A 21,361-nucleotide genomic window follows, 5' to 3' on the forward strand; every position below is an offset into this window, starting at 1 on the left:
TATTTCACGTGTGCTCTGCATGTTCTGTGTGCTCCTTTTCCCCCCTTTCAATTACTGAAGGTTACTTGAGCCCTTTTGTGATTTCAGGTGAAACGTATGTCAACAAAACACACGTCACAAAAAACTCTAAAAGAAATTTCCAGAACCGGTATGTTTGCAAGGCAAACTGACTCGGCCTCTACGCCTCCGCCCTGCCCCACGGCGGGGGCCCGGGGGCCGGGCGGGGCGGGCCGGGGCGGGGCCGGCACGCGCTGACAGGCCACGGGAGAAGCGCCCCCCCCCCCCCCCCGCCCCGCGGCCGAGCCCAGGCCGGAAGAGACACGAAACCTCTTCCGCGCTGCGAACCCTTTCAGGAAGGCCCGGCTGCGCATGCGGCACGACGGGTGACGGCTGACGCTTGTTTTGTTTAGCTTTCGCAAAGGGGGGGGGGGCGCTGTGGTGCGGGCCCCCGGCTCGGCCACGTGACTGGAGGAAGCGGGTCTCGCGGTTTGAATCGCTGGGGCTGCCGGGAAGGAAGGCGCGCGCGCGCGCGGGGCGGAGCGAGGGGTGGGTGGCGGGAGCGGCGCGCGCGGCGCGGGCTGTTTGGCGGGAGCTGGTCCCGGGAGAGCGCTCAGCGCCCCGCACCGGCCTGCGGCCTGCCGCCGCCTGGCCCCTGCCGCCGCCTGGCCCCTGCCGCCTCGGGAGCGGGGAGTGGCGCGGAGCGCGCCCTTCGCCGATCCCCGGTGCGGCGGAGGCCTCTTCCGCCCGTTGTCAAGCGGCGGCTGCCCGCCGAGACGGTCATCTTCTTCCTGAGCAGAAAGTCAGGAGGGGTAAGGGTGGCTCTTGCCGTTGAGTTTGGCTTTGGTCTCCCCTCTCCTGCCAGGATGTTGGTTGCGTGCGGCATGCAGCGATGTCACCAGGAAGCGCTAAAGAAGAACCGAGTGATGCTGGCGAAACAGCTGGTTTTAAAAGAATTGATGGAGCATATGATAGAGAAGGACATCATCACCATGGAGATGATGGAAATGATACAGGTATGCAGCTTATATTCGATTGCACCCTGAGCTTTATTTCTAACTAAGCTCAGTGTCGTCCTTGGCAGTGGCAGCACGGTAAAACTCATCTGTGTGTTATCTGCATATTTTAATGTGGTTACGTTTGGCAAAACAGTGTAGGGTTTGCTTACAACACGTAGGAGAACTGTAAGCGGCTTTTGGCAATATGGATTTTGTCTGAGACTTACTAAATGGTTGGCTCTGCCGCATGCTGGTATGTAGTTGCAGCAGGCTGCGCTTCATGAGTATGGTGGTATCTTTCAGTCTTTTGTTGTCATTTTGTGCCTCTTTTTTTCCCCCATTTGTAAAAGTAGGAATAATACCTATTTCCAAAAGAATACTGTGAAAATAAATAAATGAATCTATTGTAAATCAGTTTGTTGTGGCACTTGTGCACCTTTTGCTTGAAGAATTTGTATTTCATAGGTGTTTTTGTAAATTGTGTGAAGAACCTGACATGATCCAAGACTTACTCTCAGATGACAAATGCTGTTTGTGGGCTTTTGTCTCTTACCCTGAGCAGTGGGTACTATGAAGAGAAGTCATTGGAAATAGCTTGGGATTGCTCCCAGAGGTATGGTAATGCACTGAAGACTGCGCAGGATGGAGATACAGGTCTTCAAAGAGAAAGCAAGCTGGAAAGGAAATGACTGAAGATGCACATCAAGTGCATCTCAAGACTCAAGTAAGCAACTGAGGGACTTTTTAGTCCCTTAGTAAGGTTGAGGGTTCTGTCATAAGAACAGATGCTGAAAAACAGAATTATGAGCTATTTGCTGGGCACAAGTGCAGGAGGTATGAAGCTGAGACTTATAAGGTTTTTGAAAGCAATGGGGAAATAACTTCGTGATGAATTTTGCCTCATTGTGTGTCAGTGTGAAATTTCTCATGGGACCTGTCAAGGATACCTGTGCTAAGCTGTGGGACATGCGAGCAGTCTCACCTGAAATAGCTCTAATCCGTAGTGAAAGAGGACAAAGATACAGGAAGACAGTGAAAGTCAGAGAATGAATCAAGAACTGATTGTACTGGTTTTGGTTGAGATAGAGTTAATTTGTTCATAGTAGCTTGTATGGAGCTATATTTTGGATTTGTAATGAAAACAGTGTTGATAATACAGAGATGTTTTCCTTATTGCTGAGCAGTGCTTACACAGAGTCAAGGCCTTTTCTGCTCCTCACACCACCCCACCAGCGAGTAGGCTGGGGGTGCACAAGAAGTTGTGAGGGGATGCAGCTGGGACAGCTGACCCAAACTGACCAAAGGGATATTCCATAGCATATGACATCATGCTCAGCAATAAAGCTGGGGGAAGAAGTAGTAAGGGGGGACATTTGGAGTTACGATGTTTGTCTTCCCAAGTAACTGTTATGCGTGATGGAGCCTCGCTTTCCTGGACATGGCTGAACATCTGCCTGCCGATGGGAAGTAGTGAATGAATTCCTTGTTTTGCTTTGCTTGCGTGCATGGCTTTTGCTTTACCTGTTATCTGTCTTTATCTCAACCCAGGAGTTTTCTCACTTTTACCCTTCCAATTCTCCCTGCCTTCCCGCTGAGAAGGAGTGACTGAGCAGCTGTGTGATGCTTAGCAGCCCACTGGGGTTAAACAACGACACTGCTGAAGTATATGGGTGGCTAGTAGGGATGTTCAGTGGCTGGCCTGCAATTAGTCACTGAACAGGTGGGAGAGGGGAAGAAAAGGAAGAAAAAAAAGAAAGGAAAAAAAGCCCTCTCAAAGGTAGGATAATGCCAGAGAAAATAATCTTTTTGGGAAAATGCTGCTGTAGTTAAGTTTTAAACTGAGACAGAAGGGAAGAAGACTAAGCGAATCTTCCCTTACAGGTGTAATTGAGTAAAAGGAGATGCAACAATACTTAGTAATGGATTATCAGTAAGGAGAAAAGTGTTATGATTGATAAGTCAGGTAAATAGTAATAGCTTAGTGGAAAAATTGTGCCTAATGCAACATACACACATAACTAAGAGCTTAAATGTATATAAATAGCAATAGTAGCCTGAGCAAGAGAACAAACTGACTTGAACTACTGTTGCAGGGTATGAATCTGGAAATCGCAGCAAAAATAGAAATATGGCAGGGATAGGAGGAAAGCATTCACAACTGGAACAGTAGTACTGCAAAATATGCATTGCAGTAGAAGGATTGAAGTGAAGGGAATGTTTGCAGGATAGTACTAATCATAACAGTGCTATAGATAAGCAAAAAGTAATGTGCATTAAAAAAAAGATCACTTGAAGTCAAAAACACTTTGTCTTACCTTTCTTTTTTCTATAGTAAGTCTGTGAATTTGTAAGTCTTCTACTCTCTGGCTTAAATGTGAACAAAGGTCTTGGAAGTGCTGTTAGGTAGCCTATTCTTGAAAATGTATTGTGACGCTAATTATTAGGTACCTTAGTGGAAACAGGAGGAGACAAATGCCACTGTGTCTGACGATAGAATGTAGATTTTCCTGGATATTGTAACTGACTGGTTCTATATATCTCCCTGCTCCCCCAAAAAGTCAGGAAATCAAGAAGAGCTGGATAAATAGTTATCAATAACTATAATAGTTAATAGTTTTAAATAACCTTGTCTTAAAAACACAACAACTATACTCGTCCTGTTGGTTTGATTTAAACTGAATAGAAGAATAAACAAATTGGTTCTGGAAATAGAGCACTTCACTTAAATAAACTTTTGTAATCTAAGGAAAGTGAAATAAATCGAGGAGCTTGGAGAGGAAGGAAGGATGAAATTTCTTCAGGTGTGAGGTGCTAACCAGTACTGAAACTTTACCACAAGTAAGAAAAAGGTGGGAGGGCAGGACTTTGCAGGAGGAGCCACTGAAGACAAAGGTGGTTGAGCTGGATGAGGAGCTCACAAGGAATATGGGAAGTGACGAGTTTATAGGTGTTCACGGGAGAAGAATTAATAAATAGGAGCAGCTTCCTTTGATCTCCGAAATGAGGAGAGACAGTAAGAACTGACAGGAATGAATTTAAATTAGGTCATTCAGAACGATACTAAAAATTTTGAGTTTTTTCAATTATATACACTTTTAAGAAAGAATAAAGAAAAAAATTTGTGTTTATTGTGTAGCGAAGATGATGTACATATAATTACCTAAATGAAGGCCCAGAAGAGAGGGATTTCAAACACAGAGCAAAAATGATAGTGGAAATAAAGTGGGACAGTGGAAACAGCCATTTTTAAGATTAAGTCCAAAGTCCACTTCGTTAGTGCCTTCTTGTCAGAGCATCAGACGTTATTCCAGAGCTCTGGGATGGACCTTTGAAATTGCAGATACATAGCAAGAGCTTTCTCTTGCTTTTTAAACAAGTTGAATACTCTGTACTGTAATTGAAGACTCAGATCATGTAGATATGGAGATTTAAATGCTCTGTGTTGATCACTAGACAGTAATGAAGGGATGACTGGCTTTGACAAAGTGACATAAATTTGATTTGTCAAGTATATATGCTCTTTCCACAGATTCTGCATGTATATTCAGGCTCAATAAGAAGACTAATACTATGGGATTTTGACAGGAATTCAGAGTTTATTGTGCAACCAGTTCCTGTTTTGCAGATTATCAACTCATCTGTGAGGGAACAAAAATAAATTAAGGATGTATTAGAAAATAAAATGAAAGAAGTCTGTCTTATGAAAGTTTTACTTCTGAATGTTTGCTCAACATTATTTAGTAGAGCCTAAATGTGGTGTTGATGTGGAAGTTACATGAGGAGGTACAGCACTTTGGGTATTTGAGGAAGCATTAATGAAGAAGTCTGCCAAAAGCTGACTACTGTACATAACAAAGTGCAGAATATGAACATTATGGAAATTTCTTAACTTTTCAATAAAACTTAAGATCCAATTCTTGAGGTCAGCTTGTGTTCTTAATTATGATTTATGGCATAGGCTATAGTCATAGGCTATAGTCATTTATAGTCATAGGCTATGAAGACATACAGAGTGAAGAAGATTAATGATCCTAACCTGCAGGTCTACTAGAAAGGAAGAAACAATTAATAGGTACTTTAGAATATCAGCTGTCAATTTACTTATTAGGTAAAATAAAATTCAGTGGGCTTACAGCAAGATACAAGTATATGGAGCTGATTATCTTCTACAGACTAATGGAGAAGTGTTACCAGGAGAAAGGGGCAAGTATTTTCATACTTCTGGAAAGGCACAGGTGAGATGACTGTATACACTTCTAGTCAACAGTGCTCTGAAAGTTGAGGTTTCTGTGGGAATAGGAAAGGGTACTTGCATTGTCAAGGGAAAGAGACAATTTATGAGGAGGCTGAAAGTGGCTTGTTTACTATAGCAAATGGAGACCAATTTATAGAAAGAAGTTTGGTAAATAAGGGAAGGGACAGGAGAACACTGAAGTCAAGGGACATTGTTGATACAAAAATAAATGCTATTAGTCAGTCATGAATGAACATAGGTCTGAAATTTCCAAATAGGTTCATAAGCATTGGATCAACAAGATTTTGTCCCATCACGTTGTTTGGAAGGATGTTGCAAAAGCCAAACTACTTTTAACACCAAGCTTGATAAATTTTATGAAAGAAACCAGATGATGTGAAATCTTCTGTAGAGGACTTACACATATGACTCTGCGTTTTTTCTGATTTTCCTGTGATTGCAAACGTAGTGTTAGGCCCTGATTCTGTATAACTCGCCAACCATTTCTCATCATCCACCAAAAGAAGAGATCTTGGATCTAAGTGGTAATTCAAAAAATATAGCATGAATTCCATGGAATTGATAAAATTTATTTTTGATACTCAATATTTAGTACATGATGTTTTGGTGTGGTTTAGATTTCACAGAGAAGGCTATTATTGTATAAATTATACAGTTTGTTGGCAAATGTCCTGTTAATATTCGAACAGTTAGAACTTCCTGGCACTGTTTTACAGATACATGAATCTAATTTTAGTTGTTACTTTTTCTCACATACTACTATATATTTCTTCATTGGTCTAAATGTTACAGTCTATACATATGTAGTATCCTTTTGGAATTGACTGTGTAAAATAAGTATTTTACTTAACGCTTTCTGAGGGATTTGTGTTATTGGTGCATGAGACCATAAACTATTGGGCAGTAGTGAAAACATATTCTGGACTTCGTGTATTCAACGAGGGGAAACAGATGCTGTTCCAACAGTAACTAGAAGTAAAAGTTTAGAGAGAAGAGGGTGTATTAATGTGTGTGGTAATGTATGAATTGTTGGCTTGCTGTGTTGTCATATACTCTCCCCCTTGAGCTAATAGCAACAGAGGAGTGGGATTGAAATCAACTAGGAAAAGCTATAAAAATGGATCTAGCACAGCTAAGCATAGTGATGAAACGTTTACATGAAGGAAAACAGTTGAATTGTTCTAAAGCTTAATTAAAAATGAATTGTGTTGGGGTGTTACTTTGAGTGTGGATTTTGTTTTTTCTCTGGATCTAGGCCAAGTCTGGGAGCTTCAACCAAAATGTGGAATTCCTCAATTTGCTGCCCAAGAGAGGCCCTAATGCCTTCTCAGCCTTCTGTGAAGCTCTACGAGAAACCAAACAGCAGCATCTGGAGGCAATCATCTTGAAGACAACATCCAACCTGAGCCGTGGGATTGCAAGGGTACAACAGTTTTAAAAAAATAAAATGGATGGGCTGCATTTCAGATTGGGTTTGGGCACAAAGTGATCTTTTACAAATGGAAAAAAAAAATGGTTTACAAAGGACAGGATGGATTTTCGTTGCAAATTGAAACTTGTAGTAGCCTTAGTAAAAGCAGAGGGGAAGAAATTTGGGAAGAAGAGAATTTTAACACAGAATCACAGAATGGTTGAGGTTGGAAGGAACCTCTGGAGGTCACCTTGTCCAACTCCCCTGCTCAAGCAGGGCCACCCAGAACCAGTTGCCTAAGACCATGTCCAGACAGCTTTTGAGTATCTCGAAGGATGGAGACTCCGCAACCTCTCTGGGCAACCTGCTCCAGTGCTCAGTCACACTCCCAGTAATACTGTGTTTCCTGATGTTCAGATGGAGTCTCCTGTGTTTCACTTCCTGCCCATTGCTTCTTGTCTTGTCACTGGGCACCACTGAAAAGAACCTGTCTCTGTCCTCTTTGCACCTTCTCTTCAGGTGTTTATGTACACTGATAAGATCCCCCTGAGCCTTCTCTTCTCCAGGCTGAACAGTCCCAGCTCTCTCAGCCTTTCCTCGTATCTGAGGTGCTCTAGTCCCTTCATCATCTTTGTGGCCTGCTGTTGGACTCTCTCCAGTATGCCATATCTCTCTTGTACGGAGGAGCTCAGAACTGGACACAAGACTCCAGATGCAGCCTTGACAGAGCTGAGTAGAGAGGAAGGATCATCTCCTTTGATCTGATCTGCTGGCAATGTTCCTCCTAATGCAGCCCAGGATACCATTAGCCTTGTTTGTGGCAAGGGCACGTTACTGGCTCATGTTCAACTTGGTGTCCACCAGAACCCCCAAGTCCTTTTCTGCCAAGCTGCTTCCCAGCTGGGTGGCCCCTACCATATATTGGTGCATGGGGTTGTTCTTCCCCAGGTGCAGGACTTTGTACTTCTCTTTGTTGAACTGCACAAGGTTCCTGGATGTTCTTAACATCCAACCTGTTCTTAATTGATGTGTCATCAAGAACCCAAAAGCTGCAAAGAAAATATTTTCTCTGAAATCTTTTAATTTAGTGTTCAGTGATTCTCTGAGTAGAAAGCTACTAAAAGCTAGTCTTGTCTGTTGAGGAGAGAAGGACTCTTCTTTATTTTGTTATTTTTATTTTTACCTTTTCACTATCTGCAGTTGTCAGCATTGGACTAAAGGAAGAATTTAATAAAGATTCAATATTCTCAGTGCATTGACAAGCATGGAATCTCACAGTAAACATTTTATATGAAGGAAGGAAGACCAGATATTTTTGAGCAGACATGTTCACTTATTAAAACGTAGGATTTATTAGACTACCCTTTCTATTTTTTTGTTTTCAGTTGTGCTTTACTATACAAACAATGAAATCTTGAAAGCAAACAAAAAGATAGGCATCACTGGACAAATCAAGTTTTGGCAAAAATGTAAGGTTTCCAAACTGGGGATTGGGGTAGAAGTAGAGATGTGCAAAGAAGGGAAGGAATTTTGCATTGACAGAAAGTGCTGCCGATATCTTGTCATGATGTTTCATTTGGGTGTGAACCATAGTATTATTTTTTAAGTCATATATATGTGTATGTGAATACATGTATCTTTGTTCCATGATACCTACAGGCTTGTACCGTAGAGAAAAAAATAGCTGTTTTATGCTACTCTTTTTCATGGATTTATTGGATGTCTTGTAGCTTGAACACTGTTATGGATCAAATCTTTCATTCCCTGCCAGTGAATCATGTAATTCAAAGAGACCGCGCTGGATTGGTGAGTTGCACATGACATCATGAATACTTGATTGGCTATCTGGTTGGTTGCATCTAATTTCTTAATACTCTCTTAACTCAATTCTGGAAATAAGCTTGCCACCACTTTGCTCATCCCAGGAGTACAAACTTGACAGTGAAAGCACTATATTATGATCAGATCCAGGAGGCAGAATTATGCTAGAAAATGAAAGTGAAATAGCATATTGGAAGAGAGAACCCAATCAGTTTCTAGTCAGCTTCATTTATTCTTACAGGAAATTTTGTTGTTTAAACAGTACATGTCAGAAAAATTTTAGATTTTTCAAAGATTTTTGTCTTTGTTTAAGATTTGTAATAGAGTTGAATTGAACTAGAGCTGTGAAAAGATACTGATTTTGGGCAGCATTCCTTAACTTAGACTTCCTTCTTAGCAAATAAGTTTAAGTACAAGGCCTTATATATGTTTCATGGGTCCAACATAGATTTCTGTAGCTTCTGTTGAGTGCAGCAAATAAGCTTTTCTTTAGCAAGCATTTGTGACTTACATCAGGGAGCTAGTTGTTGGAATGAATCTCCTTGCTAGTTTTTATGTTGCCTCTGGTAATGCCTGGAGTACTCATGTTCCCTAACCACAGCTTTAACTGTGTGCTGGTTACTAGGAGCTCTCTCTGGTGTTAAAGAACAAGTGTTTAGATTTTGAATACTTTTTTTTTATTTAGGTGCAAAGGTTTTAGGGTTGAGTTGTTTTGGTTTTGTAGAGCATATGTTCCTCCCACCAGGAGAGCCATGTCTCAAAAGCCTGAAAAAGGATTTCAAAGAAGATCATGAATGTTATTAGCTCCGTTTCTTTGGGACAGCAGAGTGAGTGTTTGTCTGCAAATGGCAAATAGTTGATTATCATTGCCCTCATCTGCTGTTATCCAGAGGAAAGGTTTGTTCAGAGGCAGATAAACAAAAAAGGGCATTGCTCTTTATGGAAGTTAGAAATGTCTAATTTGATAACTTATGCATGTGTTCAGCAAAAAATAAATAATTGTATTCAGTGAGCATGGGAGGCCTTTTATGAAAGGAAAAACACTATTCTATTTGAATATTTCTAGCAATGGTTTGTCAGCCTAACTGTAAAAGGAGTAACATTGCAACAAATGACAGAAAGCACACGGCTCCAATTTTAGATGAGAATTCTGTTTTCATACTGTGTAGAACCAAATTTACTAGGCCTTAGATAAGGCTAACCCACATACAAGACAAAAAAAAAAAGTTGCCAATTAAAATTATAAAAAAATAAGTATACCATTCCAGTACTTTTGTTTTTTCTGCTATGTTTCACTGTGTGTCTGTAGTTCCTGATAAAGCAAAATTTTTAGAGGTATGAATAGTATAATACAAGAATATGCCTAAGACCACATACTTCAGAATTTGCAGGTTACTACCTTAATGCAGAGACTTTGTAGCTGGAATTTTTTATTGTTATTGATATGTTTGTTTTGCACAGAACCAATGGAACATTCCTTGGATAATGGAGATGGTCCCTTGATTCCTCCAGTGAAGTACTGCACTCCTGAATTTTATCATGATCATCAGCACTTGGTAAATAGGTGACAGAGAAAATCGCCTTAGGATGTGAAAGATGTGAGGTGTTTGGATGTATCAACTGAATATGCGCTACTTAAAATTGAGCTAAACGCATGCTTCATTGGGATGCAGATCAGTGTTGCGCTATTTGTGTAACTGAAAGATGTTACCAGTCATGTTTGATTTGATGTAGTTCTCATTTGCAAGTGTCAAGAAATTCTGAGAAGTTCTGTAACTCTATACAAATCTCTGCTTCTGGTTTTTGTTCATTAAGAGCTTTGTGAAATGCATTCTGTTCTGTTGCTCTGTGTAAGCTGTCAGTATTACTGCCTCATATTTATTTGTCTGCATCCTCATCTCCTTCTGTGTGATGACACGCTCTGCAAATGACTGTAAGATTCTAGAACTGTGTTTCAACTAGTAGTAACAGTCTTGGCTGGTTTAGTTGCCAGCTTGTACCAGAGCAGTCTCTCCTTAGGCTCAAGAACCAGATCAAGACTTGTGCTGGGTAGTACTGGGTAGAACAACTTGAATTTCTATTCTTCTTCTGCAGCATTAGAACTTATGTAGGTAGTCTAATTACTTTTTGTTTATTCTGTTTGTAAAGCTTAGGTTGTGGTGGGGTGGGCTTAAGGGGAAAAAAAAATCGTTTCGTGTAATGGGGCAGACACTTTACTAGGGTTACACAGTGTGCTAACACAACACTTCTCTCACAGGCTCTGCGTACAGCAAAACAGGTGTGTTTTTTTTTAACTGTCTGTTGGGGAGACCTAATTAGACAGCGTCAGTGTGAGCTTGGCTTACCTCCTTTTACATCTGCTCCTGGATACACCCTTTTTGATATGCTCCTTTGATATTAAATTTCACTTCCAATTTACAGGAGTGTTAGTAACTGATTTACTATTGATTTGTTGTTGTTAGAGTGGGAGGAGCAGAGAGGGAACTTACTCTGAAGACATCCCTCTTAAATTAGTTCACTCCCTGTTAACCTTTTTTGCCAGCCACATCACTTTCAGGATCAGTGACTGACAGTCCCGTGCTGTTAAAATTGCACTCAGTTGCTATTTTACATATCTATCTGCTCCCAACAGCAGTTAAGAAATGTTAGCTAAATTTTACATAGTGTTGTCCTAAGGCCTTTGATGGGGGTGACAGAAATATGTGGGGCTGTGCTGGGGTGAGGGTGGGGAAAGGGAAAAAAGTTAGCAAGACCTAATTCACAGTTTGAAATGTATAAGCTGTGTTTCTTTTAAAATGAGAAATAAGGCAAGCTCATATAACATCTTAATAATAGTCTTGTAGGATCATCAGTTGTGGACGCTTGCAAATACAGTTGTCTTTGGGATGCTTTGCAATACAAACATTTGTTTTATTTATTTTTTTAAAAAAACAACCTTCAAAAATTTGACCTCTGCTGTTTTTGTGCCTTCTCAATCGAGAAATCCTGCATATTATATCAAGCTGGTATGTAGGGATTGCTCTTCTTCTCTAACACTTATTATTTCCTTGTGTAGTCTAAATTTACCAACTTTAAATCTTTTTTTCAGGCATATAAACTGGTATCAGAGCCCCGAGGCTTAGCACTTATTCTCAGCAATGTCCATTTCAGCAGTGAGAAGGACTTGGAGTATCGTGCAGGGGGAGATGTGGACTGTACTTCCCTGGAGATGCTTTTTAAGCATCTTGGGTATCAAGTGACTGTCTTTCATGATCAAACTGCACAGGTAAGGGGGATGGATCCCAGTACTTCACAACCAGTGTGGATGAGAGTTTGTAACTGTTACATAAACATGTTAAGAGGTTCCCTTTGGTATAACTAAGCTTGAACAAGAAGATGTGAATGGTCCCTTAGGAATAGAAAATAAGGCTAAATGGGATGATGTCTGCTAGCATACTGACAAATGTGAAGAAGCTTGGAAGGCAGAGGACTTTATGATGGAAAGTAGGATCACAAAGGACCACTACTGTAGTCTGACCCCTTGTAGTGCAAGGGGCAAGAATTTCTAGACCACACCTGGATATGTGTTAAAACCGCAAATGAATAAAGTCTCCAGTTTATTCTAGATAGACTTTTCCAGTCATCTGCTATCCTGAAAGTTAAACTTTGCAAATATTTGACCTAGTCTTTGCAAGTGTAAGTGATGTTTTCATGTCCTTTCACTAATGGGGAGTCAGTTGCCATTCTATTTATCAGTCTTCCAGTATTTATGCAGTTAAGTTCCACTCTTTCAGTCTTTGCTTTGCTAGAGAAGTGGCTGTGCTTCACTTAGGAAAATTGCAATGTTCCATGACTAACTGAATCAAGCCACTCTCTTTCCCTAAAAATGCAATTGCTGTCTTCTCCAGCCTCATTTATTCTTATTCCTTTTAGATCCCCATGAAACCAAGCAGTACAGAACCTGTTCAAGAGAGTTTTGTTCAAGAAGGCAGCTTTTGCAACATTATAAGACTTTTACACTTGCCATGTGTCAGAGTTCCTAAAGTTTTCCACTTTAAATTGTTGTGTTTTGATCACTAGTGTTCGAATACCTGAAGTACCAGAGTATTTATCTGTTAAGTTGCTCCAATATCGCAGCCAGACTCAAGTGTCAATGTAAAACCTCTATAAGATATCAGTTGATTTCTCCTATGTTGAATCCATATATACCAACTCAGATACTTGCTGCATCTCCCTGTTGGCCATATAGAAATGTAGATGTCCTAAATGATTCCTACTTCACAATGTTATACTTAGGACTGAATATTACATAAAAGAACAAGAACATTTTGATTTTTTTTTTTAATGGAATACATGTCTTGTCCTGTAAATTTGATGTACGTAGGGTTTATTTCATAACAGGAGGACCATTTGTGTTTTTCCCTGTACGTTGACCCACTTTCCCTGTGCAAGTCTGGAAAGCATTTTTTTTTCCTCTCTTCCAGGAGATGCAGAATGCATTGGAGAGATTCTCTAAGCTGCCAGATCATCGGGATGTGGATTCCTGTATTGTAGCTTTACTTTCCCATGGTGTGGAGGGTGGGGTTTATGGCAGTGATGGCAAACTACTACAGGTATATTCCTGGGTCCTGATGTGATGTGTTGTAGTAAGTTATATCTTGGAAAGTAACAATGAAAAGAGGAAAAAAAGTTAAAAAATAAAAAAGAGAAGGTGAAGTGATGGGAGATTGAGGATTTACATTTTTAAAAAGGAAAAAATAAGGGCTTGTGGGAAGAAAAGGGCAGGGTTCTGTCTATGAGAGGTCTGTAAGATAAAAAATGGCATAGAAATAGGGCAGGTAGGAGAAGTTATTTAATTCTCTCGTTCTCTAGAAGTACTAGGTAGAGTGTGTGAACTCAAACTAGTAGGAGCTGGGGGGAAGGGATGTTTGTCACACAGTGAGTTTGGAGATAAAGGAGAAAATATCAAGACTGGTGAGGTAATAAACAAAATACAGGGAGGCAAGGTGAGACTGGGTTTCGTTCACAGAAGGCTGCAGTGAAGGAATATTTATTTTGTTTCTTCTCACAGTTGCAGGAGGCTTTCCGACTCTTTGATAATGCAAACTGTCCAAATCTGCAGAATAAGCCCAAAATGTTCTTTATTCAGGCCTGCCGGGGAGGTGAGTGCTGAAATACTAAAAGCCATGTATTTGGCATGCCATTAAGGCTCATTTTACACATACACACCCTCACATTCAACTTGCTGTCAACTCTCCTCTTTGCTTCTCTCAGGTGTAAGTGGGACCCATATTCACCTCCCTCTGCCCTGCTGCTGCCACTGCATCTGTTGCTCTGTAAGTGTCTTTTGCTCTGCATGAGGTGTGTGCATTGACTTGCAGACCCCAGAGCACCTTAGTCATAAAAAACTCTATCATATGCCACTCATATAGTGAGGCTTTCTCTTGCTATGCCTGCAGTAGGGGGAATGGGGCATATGGTGCATCAAATTGCAGCACAGCATGGAGTGGTACACTAGCACTGGAGTCTTGTCTGAGGTCCTGTCTTTCTCTTGATCCAGGATGTGTTGTGTGTCTGGTGGTGTTGTCTCTTGAGCTATCAGGCTCCAAGGCTTCTTTTTTTTTTCTTTATCCTGCTTTCCTCCAAATGACCTTTCCTTACACCCTTTTCCATGTACTATTGTAGTTATAGAATTCTTTTCTTGATTCTCAGAGACTTGTTCTTTTTCCACGCTTTCTGTTCCTATTTTTTTTTAATTCTGCTGTTTGTTTTCCCTCCTTTAGTAACTAAATACGACTGTAACTAACTACCTTTCAGATCTGCTAATGACCAAATTTTCCCTCAAGTGTTTGGACTTTTAGAGATTGCTGTGAAACCGCAGATACTCCAAAGAGAAGTTCTGTCTTAGAAAGCTTTGTGTTTTCCCTTGTGGTAGAGAAGTTTTTCTAGCGTGTGTGCTTTTTCCCCGTCTTTTCCCTTGTTCCTTCCAATTGTCTCCCTTCTTCTTCATTTTTAGCTGAGTTTTATAGTTTGTCCTCTAGCCAAGAGAATGTTTCCTTCACCTGTTACCTACTCGTGTTTAATCCTAATGCAGAGAAAAACCTAGAGTCTACATGAAATATTCTGGATATCAAAAATATTTGATCCTTTAAGCATTTGGAAATATTGTAACGTGCACGTTTACAATATGAATGGAATGTGATTGCTTTTCTTATGTTATTGAACCTTTAGATACTCTTGAACAAATGTGAATGTGCAGACTCATAACAGTGTGGAACTAAGTGTAATAAGCCAGAAGTGGCAGCTGACCTAATTAGGTAATTAGGTTTATTTGACTGTGATGTTACCATAATGGGTCTGTTCACGTCAACAAATCAGGCTTGGCCTTCCTATTCCCAAAAAGGTTTCAGTTAAGAAAGCTATGTAAAATGCTGCAGAACTGGGATACTGCAATAGGCAAAGGATTGAGACTTGAGCAACTGAAAGGGAAAAATCTTTCTTTAATTAAAAAAAAAAAAGGCACAAAACTGCCTTTTTTAACCTCTCTTAAACCTTGATTAATAGCTGGAGGGGAAAGCCAGTTACAAAGCAATTGAGCTGTCAACAAAAATGTGTACCTTTTCATGTTAGCATTCAAAGGTTAGACTAGCCAATACAATTTTTTTTTTTAAAGCATCATTTAAAAGACTGTATAAATAGTGTGGACAACTTTAGATTAGTAGTCAGTCTATGCCATGCAAGTTAGCTGGATCCAGTTGAAACAAAATGAGAAATGCTTAGGTTATTCTTTTTCCCTAAGTTTATGTAATAGGCCTTATCTGTCTTCTATTAATGACACATTAAAAATGTCGATAAAGAAGAGTTGGTACAGTCTACTTAATTTCCAAAGGGCCTTTGGCAGGAGTCTACTAAAAAAATTGAAGTAGTGTACCTACAGGCATGGGTCAAAAACCAGTGGCAACAGAAAGCAATGGGAAAAGACAAACAGTCAGATTTCACTATGACATAAAATGAGACTTTGAAGCTGCTTAACATCTGTGTTTAATACAGTAGTTGATCCAGAAAAGTGAAGAACTGTGGTAAATAATGACAAATAGGTAGTTAGCAGTTATTTAAATCAATTGGGATAACAGCAATCTGGGAGCTTCAGTAAAATTTAAACAGACGGGATCAATCTGGGTGACAGTTACTGATGATATAAATTAAGAGGTTAAGTATGCAGAAGAATAGCCTGATAGGGTTAGTGCTTTACACTTTTTAGTTACATTGGTAAGTTGACTGGAATGGTGTTTGAAGACAAATGCATGAGGAAGACATCTAATTCTGAAGCTTTAATCAAAAAGGTTTTGACTTTATACATTATGGGATGATGACAGTGTGAATAGTATAGCTTGACTGTAAAATTACCTGAGTCTTATCTGAAATAACTTACACTGTGAACAGGACACTAGATTTTTAAGAAGATATAGAACTAAAAGGATTTGGAGAAGTGTGATAAAAGACATGAAAAAAGTGTGGTTAAAAATGGAAACATTTGCATTGATACTTTAAAGAGATGATGAAGCAACTTAATGGAAGTAATAATGAAATTTTGGGCTATGGAGCCTTAATATAGGCTGTATCTAGCCTGTCAGACAATCACACCCCTCCCACTGCTGCTTTCATTTTGGAGGAAAAGAACAATGTTGCTGACTTATGAACTGACCATTTCCTGTGCATAATTATGAGATGCCACCAGTGCCACTGCCTGTAAAAGGGTTAGAAATCCAAATGCATTTCTTAGGCATGACTTGGCCTCAAAAACCTAGAGCCGTCATAACAGGAAGGCTTCTGAAGTGGACGCTTATGCCTCCTAAGACTAGAATCTGACCCATACTGTTAAGAAGTAAGTAGATAGTAGATTCTCATCTTACAACAAAAGGGCAAAATTATATAGAAAACCTGTAAAATGTAGTTTTATTTTTCTTACAACATAGCTGGACTATTAAAGTTATTGCCACAAAGCAGTTAGTCTAGGTTACAATGGAAACTGCATCATGTAAACAACCAATTGAGAACAACTACAGTTGTCATAATACATACTAATGAATTCTGGAAAGGACATTAAATGTTCTCCAGGTTTTAAACTAATCTCCATGTAGTGGAGTCCTCTCTCTCGTGTTTGGGGTCAAATTATTTTGCATTTTACTATTGCACAATTTATGCTTTTGATTGAAACAAGTGATATTATAGGCAGGATTTAGAACTAGGTGAGATATTTGGTCCATATTTTCTTGATGTCTTAGAGGCAGACCTTAGCAACTGTCGTGGTTTAGCCCCAGTTGGCAACTAAGCACCACGCAGCCGCTTGGTCACCCTCCCCCCTCCTGGTGGGATGGGGGAGAGTATCGGAAAAGCACAAGTAAGAAAACTCATGGGCTGAGATAAGAACAGTTTAATAATTGAAATAAAATAATTATAATTTAAAGAATTGTAATGAAAAGGAAAATAATGAGAGAGAGAGAGGAACAAAACCCAGGGAAAAACAAAAAAACAAGTGATGCAACTGCTCACTATCCATCAACCGACATCCAGACAGTCCCTGAGCAGCGATCGCTGTCCCCTGGCCAACTCCCCCCAGTTTATATACTGAGCATGACATCATATGTTATGGTATGGAATAGGTGATCCAAACTGGCCAAAGGCCTATCTTGGCTGTGCCCCCTCCCAGCTTCTTGTGCACCTGGCAGAGCATGGGAAGCTGAAAAGTCCTTGACTAGTGTAAGCACTGCTTAGCAACAACTAAAAGATCCCTGTGTTATCAACATTATTCTCATACTAAATTCAAAGCACAGCACTATATTAACTACTAGGAAGAAAATTAACTCTATCCCAGCCAAAACCTGGACAGCAACTAAAGTTACAGCTCTCATTTGAGTTCCGCAATAAGTAGGTAGTTAGCATTGCAAACTAGACAAGACATTTTTGGACATTTCTAAGGTAGGTAAAAGTGGAAAATAGAAACTTTTAGGTCTAGGCATCAAATCCTTCCATGCATGGTGAAGAACTATCAGAAACTTCTTTACTTTCCAGTTATCCCATGATCTGCATAGGAAAGGAGAGGGGAAAAAAAATCAATTGGCATGCGGACTAACACATTAGGTTGAGCCGGTTCAGCACTTGTTGGTATCTGCATTAGTTTGTGCAGAAGAACTTTCAGATGAGTTTTAAAAACAGCTGAAAAAGCTTAAAGTTCATGCAAAAGCTTTCTGCTTGACAGCAGTTGTGGGATTGCTGACCAGAGCCCAAAACTAAGAAAGTACAGGAAAACTACACCCAGTAATTCAGGATAATTTCTTTTTTTGTTGTTTTTTTTTTTCCCTTCTCCCCGCTCCCCATCCTTGTTTATTGCCTCCTCAGATGAGACAGACCGGGGAGTGGATCAAAGAGATGGGAAGGAATGGTCAGATTCCACAGGCTGTGAGGAAAGTGATGCAAACAAGGAAGAAAATCTCAAGCTGCGTCTGCCTACATGCTCTGATATGATCTGTGGATATGCTTGTCTGAAAGGTACTGGGGAGAGGCCCTAATTGTTAGGGCATAAGGAGGTTTTATTTGTCTGTGTTCCCCAGAAACTTCATCATACACACTTTCTTCCCAGGGACTGCAGCCATGCGAAACACCAAGCGTGGATCCTGGTATATCGAGGCTCTCACCTCTGTATTTGCAGAGGACTCCCAAGACACTCATGTGGCTGACATGTTGGTGAAGGTGAGCTGGAGTGTCTTTCCTCTCCCATACTTACCAAGTTTCTGAAGAGCCTTCCAGTGCTTCAAATTGCTAGGATTAATCTACTATTAAAGCAATTGTTCTTGCCTTGTTTGTAGCAAAATTATTAATTCTTTCCCCATTTATATATGTATACATATATCTCTCTCTCTCTCTCCTTATATACAGTTCCACAGCAGTTTAATGAAAGTAAAAATGCTGTTTCTTTGACCCCTTCCATTTCACTTGTGCGGTCATGTGGTGATCTTACGAGAAGAATTAATATGGCTTCTCAAGAATTACTTTTCTTCTATAGAAATAGCTTTTTTTCAGGTGGATTAATTCCTTGAACTGGCCCACCACATAGCTGCACAAGCACTTGCACTCACATAAGGGAAAGATTAAGAAAATGGGGGAAGAGGGAGTGAAGACAACAGTTTGATCATGTCAACTTGAGCTGCTGTGGAACTGCACCCTAGTTCTTTATCCTTCTTATAATTTAGACAGACAATACATGGGGGACTACTTAATAAATTAAACAGAATAATCTATGAGTACAGAAAGCAATGATGTTTTTCTTACTTCTGTCGTCTTAATCCTTCTAGTAATTTTTTTTTTTTTTTAATCTCACATCTAGGTGAATAGGCAAATCAAGCAACGAGAAGGTTATGCCCCAGGCACAGAATTTCACCGCTGCAAGGAAATGTCAGAATATTGTAGCACGCTCTGTCAGGACCTTTACCTGTTTCCTGGCTATCTGCCAGGAAAATAACCCTGCCAGCTCTGTTGGAAGAGAGATACTGCCAAAACTGAACTTTGAGTATGGATGTCTATGTTTTCATTCTTATGGGCTGTGACATCAGATGCACAAGCAAGGAATGCTTGTTTATATCTGGCCAGTCCAGTTCTTGATGTCTTTCTAAAATAATCTGGCAACTCTCTTTGTAATCTGATTCAGTTCAGGGTTTAAAATTCTAATATCCTGACTTATTCCATATGTATAGAAATTGATGGAAAGAGGATCAGCACTGGAACTGGGAAGAGGTGGGAACATCCTTTGGAAGGAGATGTAAGGACATTTGTAAGCAAAGTGAATGTGAAAAGGGAAACAGACTATTCATATGTGTTTTTAAAAGTTAAGCCTTTCAGAAAGGAAAATTATTCATAAAATGCTACTTATCTTATGCTTGTATTTTAAAACTTTTAAATACTTTCTGTCTGGTTCTTCACGCAGGACAGTCAGCTCCTGTGCACATTAGAAAAGGGCTCCCTTGTGGAGGAGAATCCTTCCCCGCTCTAAAATGGAAGGTTATTGGTTTATGGACAATAAACAATACAATTGAAGTATTGTTTTCAAGTACTTGGCACTTTCCTATCCATCGTGATCACTTAAAAGTCTATTTTTGCACATTCCTTCTGTAGCCAAGTTATCAAGAGAACTACAAGACATCCCAGGTTATCAGCAAAACAAATAGAGATCCAGGATTTCTCATACAGACAAATAAGCCTCCATAAACTGCCCCAAAAATAGTTTTGAATCTAGAAATTCTAGATTAGCTCCCCTTAGTCCCAAGAGTGAACAACTGCCTGGAATATTACTTTTGAGGAACTTGTTTGCCATAGTACCTGTGTGTCACAACAGGCATAGCATTCAATCCACCAACTTCTCAGGAGTCTGTAAATTGCACTGCACAACTGAATCCCTGAAACCCTACAGCCTTGTACAAAAGTATATTTTGTCTTTGTTTAATTAACAAAAATAATCAAGGCAGCTCTTTACGGTCTAAGCATGTTGCTTGGATTATTTATCGCTGCAGTTTGTTTCCCTTTTAAATGAAAGGGAAGAGTTTCACATTATTACCCTGTTATGCGAGGTTTTCTTTCTTCAGCCAAGATCATTTAAAGCTGTTTGTTTAGCTAATATTGTTTGCAAAGTGTCATTTCAACTGGTCAATAAGAAATGTTGTGGCATAATCCATCACTTCTTTTGGAAATTTCCTACACAGTCTCTTCATGCTGTAATTTGTCTCTTGCTTGTGTCCAGTTGCAGTTACTCCCATTTGATGTGATGGCCATTGTTCTCTTTTTGTGGTAGAGCCTAAATCCTGATATACTGGATTACATATGGACTACAGTCTGTTCACTTGAGTCTTGATCTTCTCCATTTTGTAGCAGTAAGTTGGCATAGTTTCTGGCTTACTCTTTTTATGTAAGTGTGGCTTTTAAAATATTTTTTCAGGATAGAATTATGAATAAGAAGCATAAAGGGATATGGAGGGAAGCTGGAAAATTAGGCAAGTACTTTTCATTGGTCTGCCTAGGAAAATGAAGTCTGTGTTTCCTCCAGCTGACAAAGGTGCCACATTAACATACATCTTGCACTTACCTTACACACAACATGTGATAAACAGAACAAGGATCATACTTGCCAATTGGTGCCTTACTCTGAAGTTTAAGATACCAGTTTAGGGACTGTTGTACCTCCCTGGAGTATAAACACTTTCTTCCTTAGTGCTCCCTCTTTGAAATGGTGCAGTATTTTACAGATAACGTATATTGATGAAGCAGTCCATTCTGATGGATTCAATTTCTGTAGCATTGCATCAAGTTGCATTATCACTGCCACTTTCATATATACTTTTTGTATACTTGTATTTTACTGCCTTGAGGTGTCAGAATAAAGAATTCTTGTTTGATTAATCTGTGCAGTATCTTCCATTTGGAAAGTTATACCTCTGTGCAGAAATGGAGCTTCTATATAAAGAGAATTTTGCATAATTTCTTGATATAGTACCTCCCAGAGGCACTTTTGAACTCTCAGGCAGAAGCCTGCTACTTGCTAGCTGCAGCCAGTATGGGCTGCTTGTGAATTTTGATAACACCTGCACTAAACTAAAGTTAATACATTTTTAATAAAGAGATATAAGGCAGAACCACTGATTAGGAGGCTGATGTTGTGTTTCAGCACATAAAATATTTAGACTGGGAAAATTGTGGGCTTGGTGTTCTCAAAAGAAGAGTTGGTGCCAAAAAGAGTTGGTTCCTGAAAAAAAGGAGTCTTGGAAGGAGGAAGGGCCCATAAAGAAGGTGAAGATACCAGCTGGAGGAAAGATCCTGGAAGTGGGACCAGGGGATCAGAGCTGCATGGAAACA

The 21,361-nt window shown here is 39.9% G+C and overlaps 1 protein-coding gene across 3 annotated transcripts; it reads left to right on the forward strand.

Moving 5' to 3' along the window:
• The first annotated feature begins 296 nt into the window (after positions 1-296).
• On the forward strand, positions 297-21,064 carry CASP2 (caspase 2). Of its 3 annotated transcripts, XM_072879382.1 has the most exons (12): positions 297-383; positions 863-1,013; positions 6,506-6,673; positions 8,392-8,467; positions 9,944-10,038; positions 11,571-11,747; positions 12,946-13,074; positions 13,533-13,623; positions 17,861-18,010; positions 18,102-18,211; positions 18,846-19,028; positions 19,213-21,064. In XM_072879382.1, exons 1-11 carry the CDS (start codon positions 370-372, stop codon positions 18,978-18,980), a joined length of 1,296 nt encoding a protein of 431 aa, XP_072735483.1. In that variant the 5' UTR covers positions 297-369; the 3' UTR covers positions 18,981-19,028; positions 19,213-21,064. The 3 variants fall into 3 exon arrangements, with proteins under 3 accessions (XP_072735483.1, XP_072735473.1, XP_072735491.1); XM_072879372.1 differs by having other exon boundaries at positions 18,846-21,062; XM_072879390.1 differs by lacking the exons at positions 18,846-19,028; positions 19,213-21,064 and adding an exon at positions 13,736-13,797 and having other exon boundaries at positions 18,102-18,216.
• Positions 21,065-21,361: the final 297 nt, after the last annotated feature.

This window comes from Ciconia boyciana, chromosome 1 (genome assembly GCF_034638445.1).
Source record: "Ciconia boyciana chromosome 1, ASM3463844v1, whole genome shotgun sequence".
Classification (NCBI taxonomy): Eukaryota; Metazoa; Chordata; class Aves; order Ciconiiformes; family Ciconiidae; genus Ciconia; species Ciconia boyciana.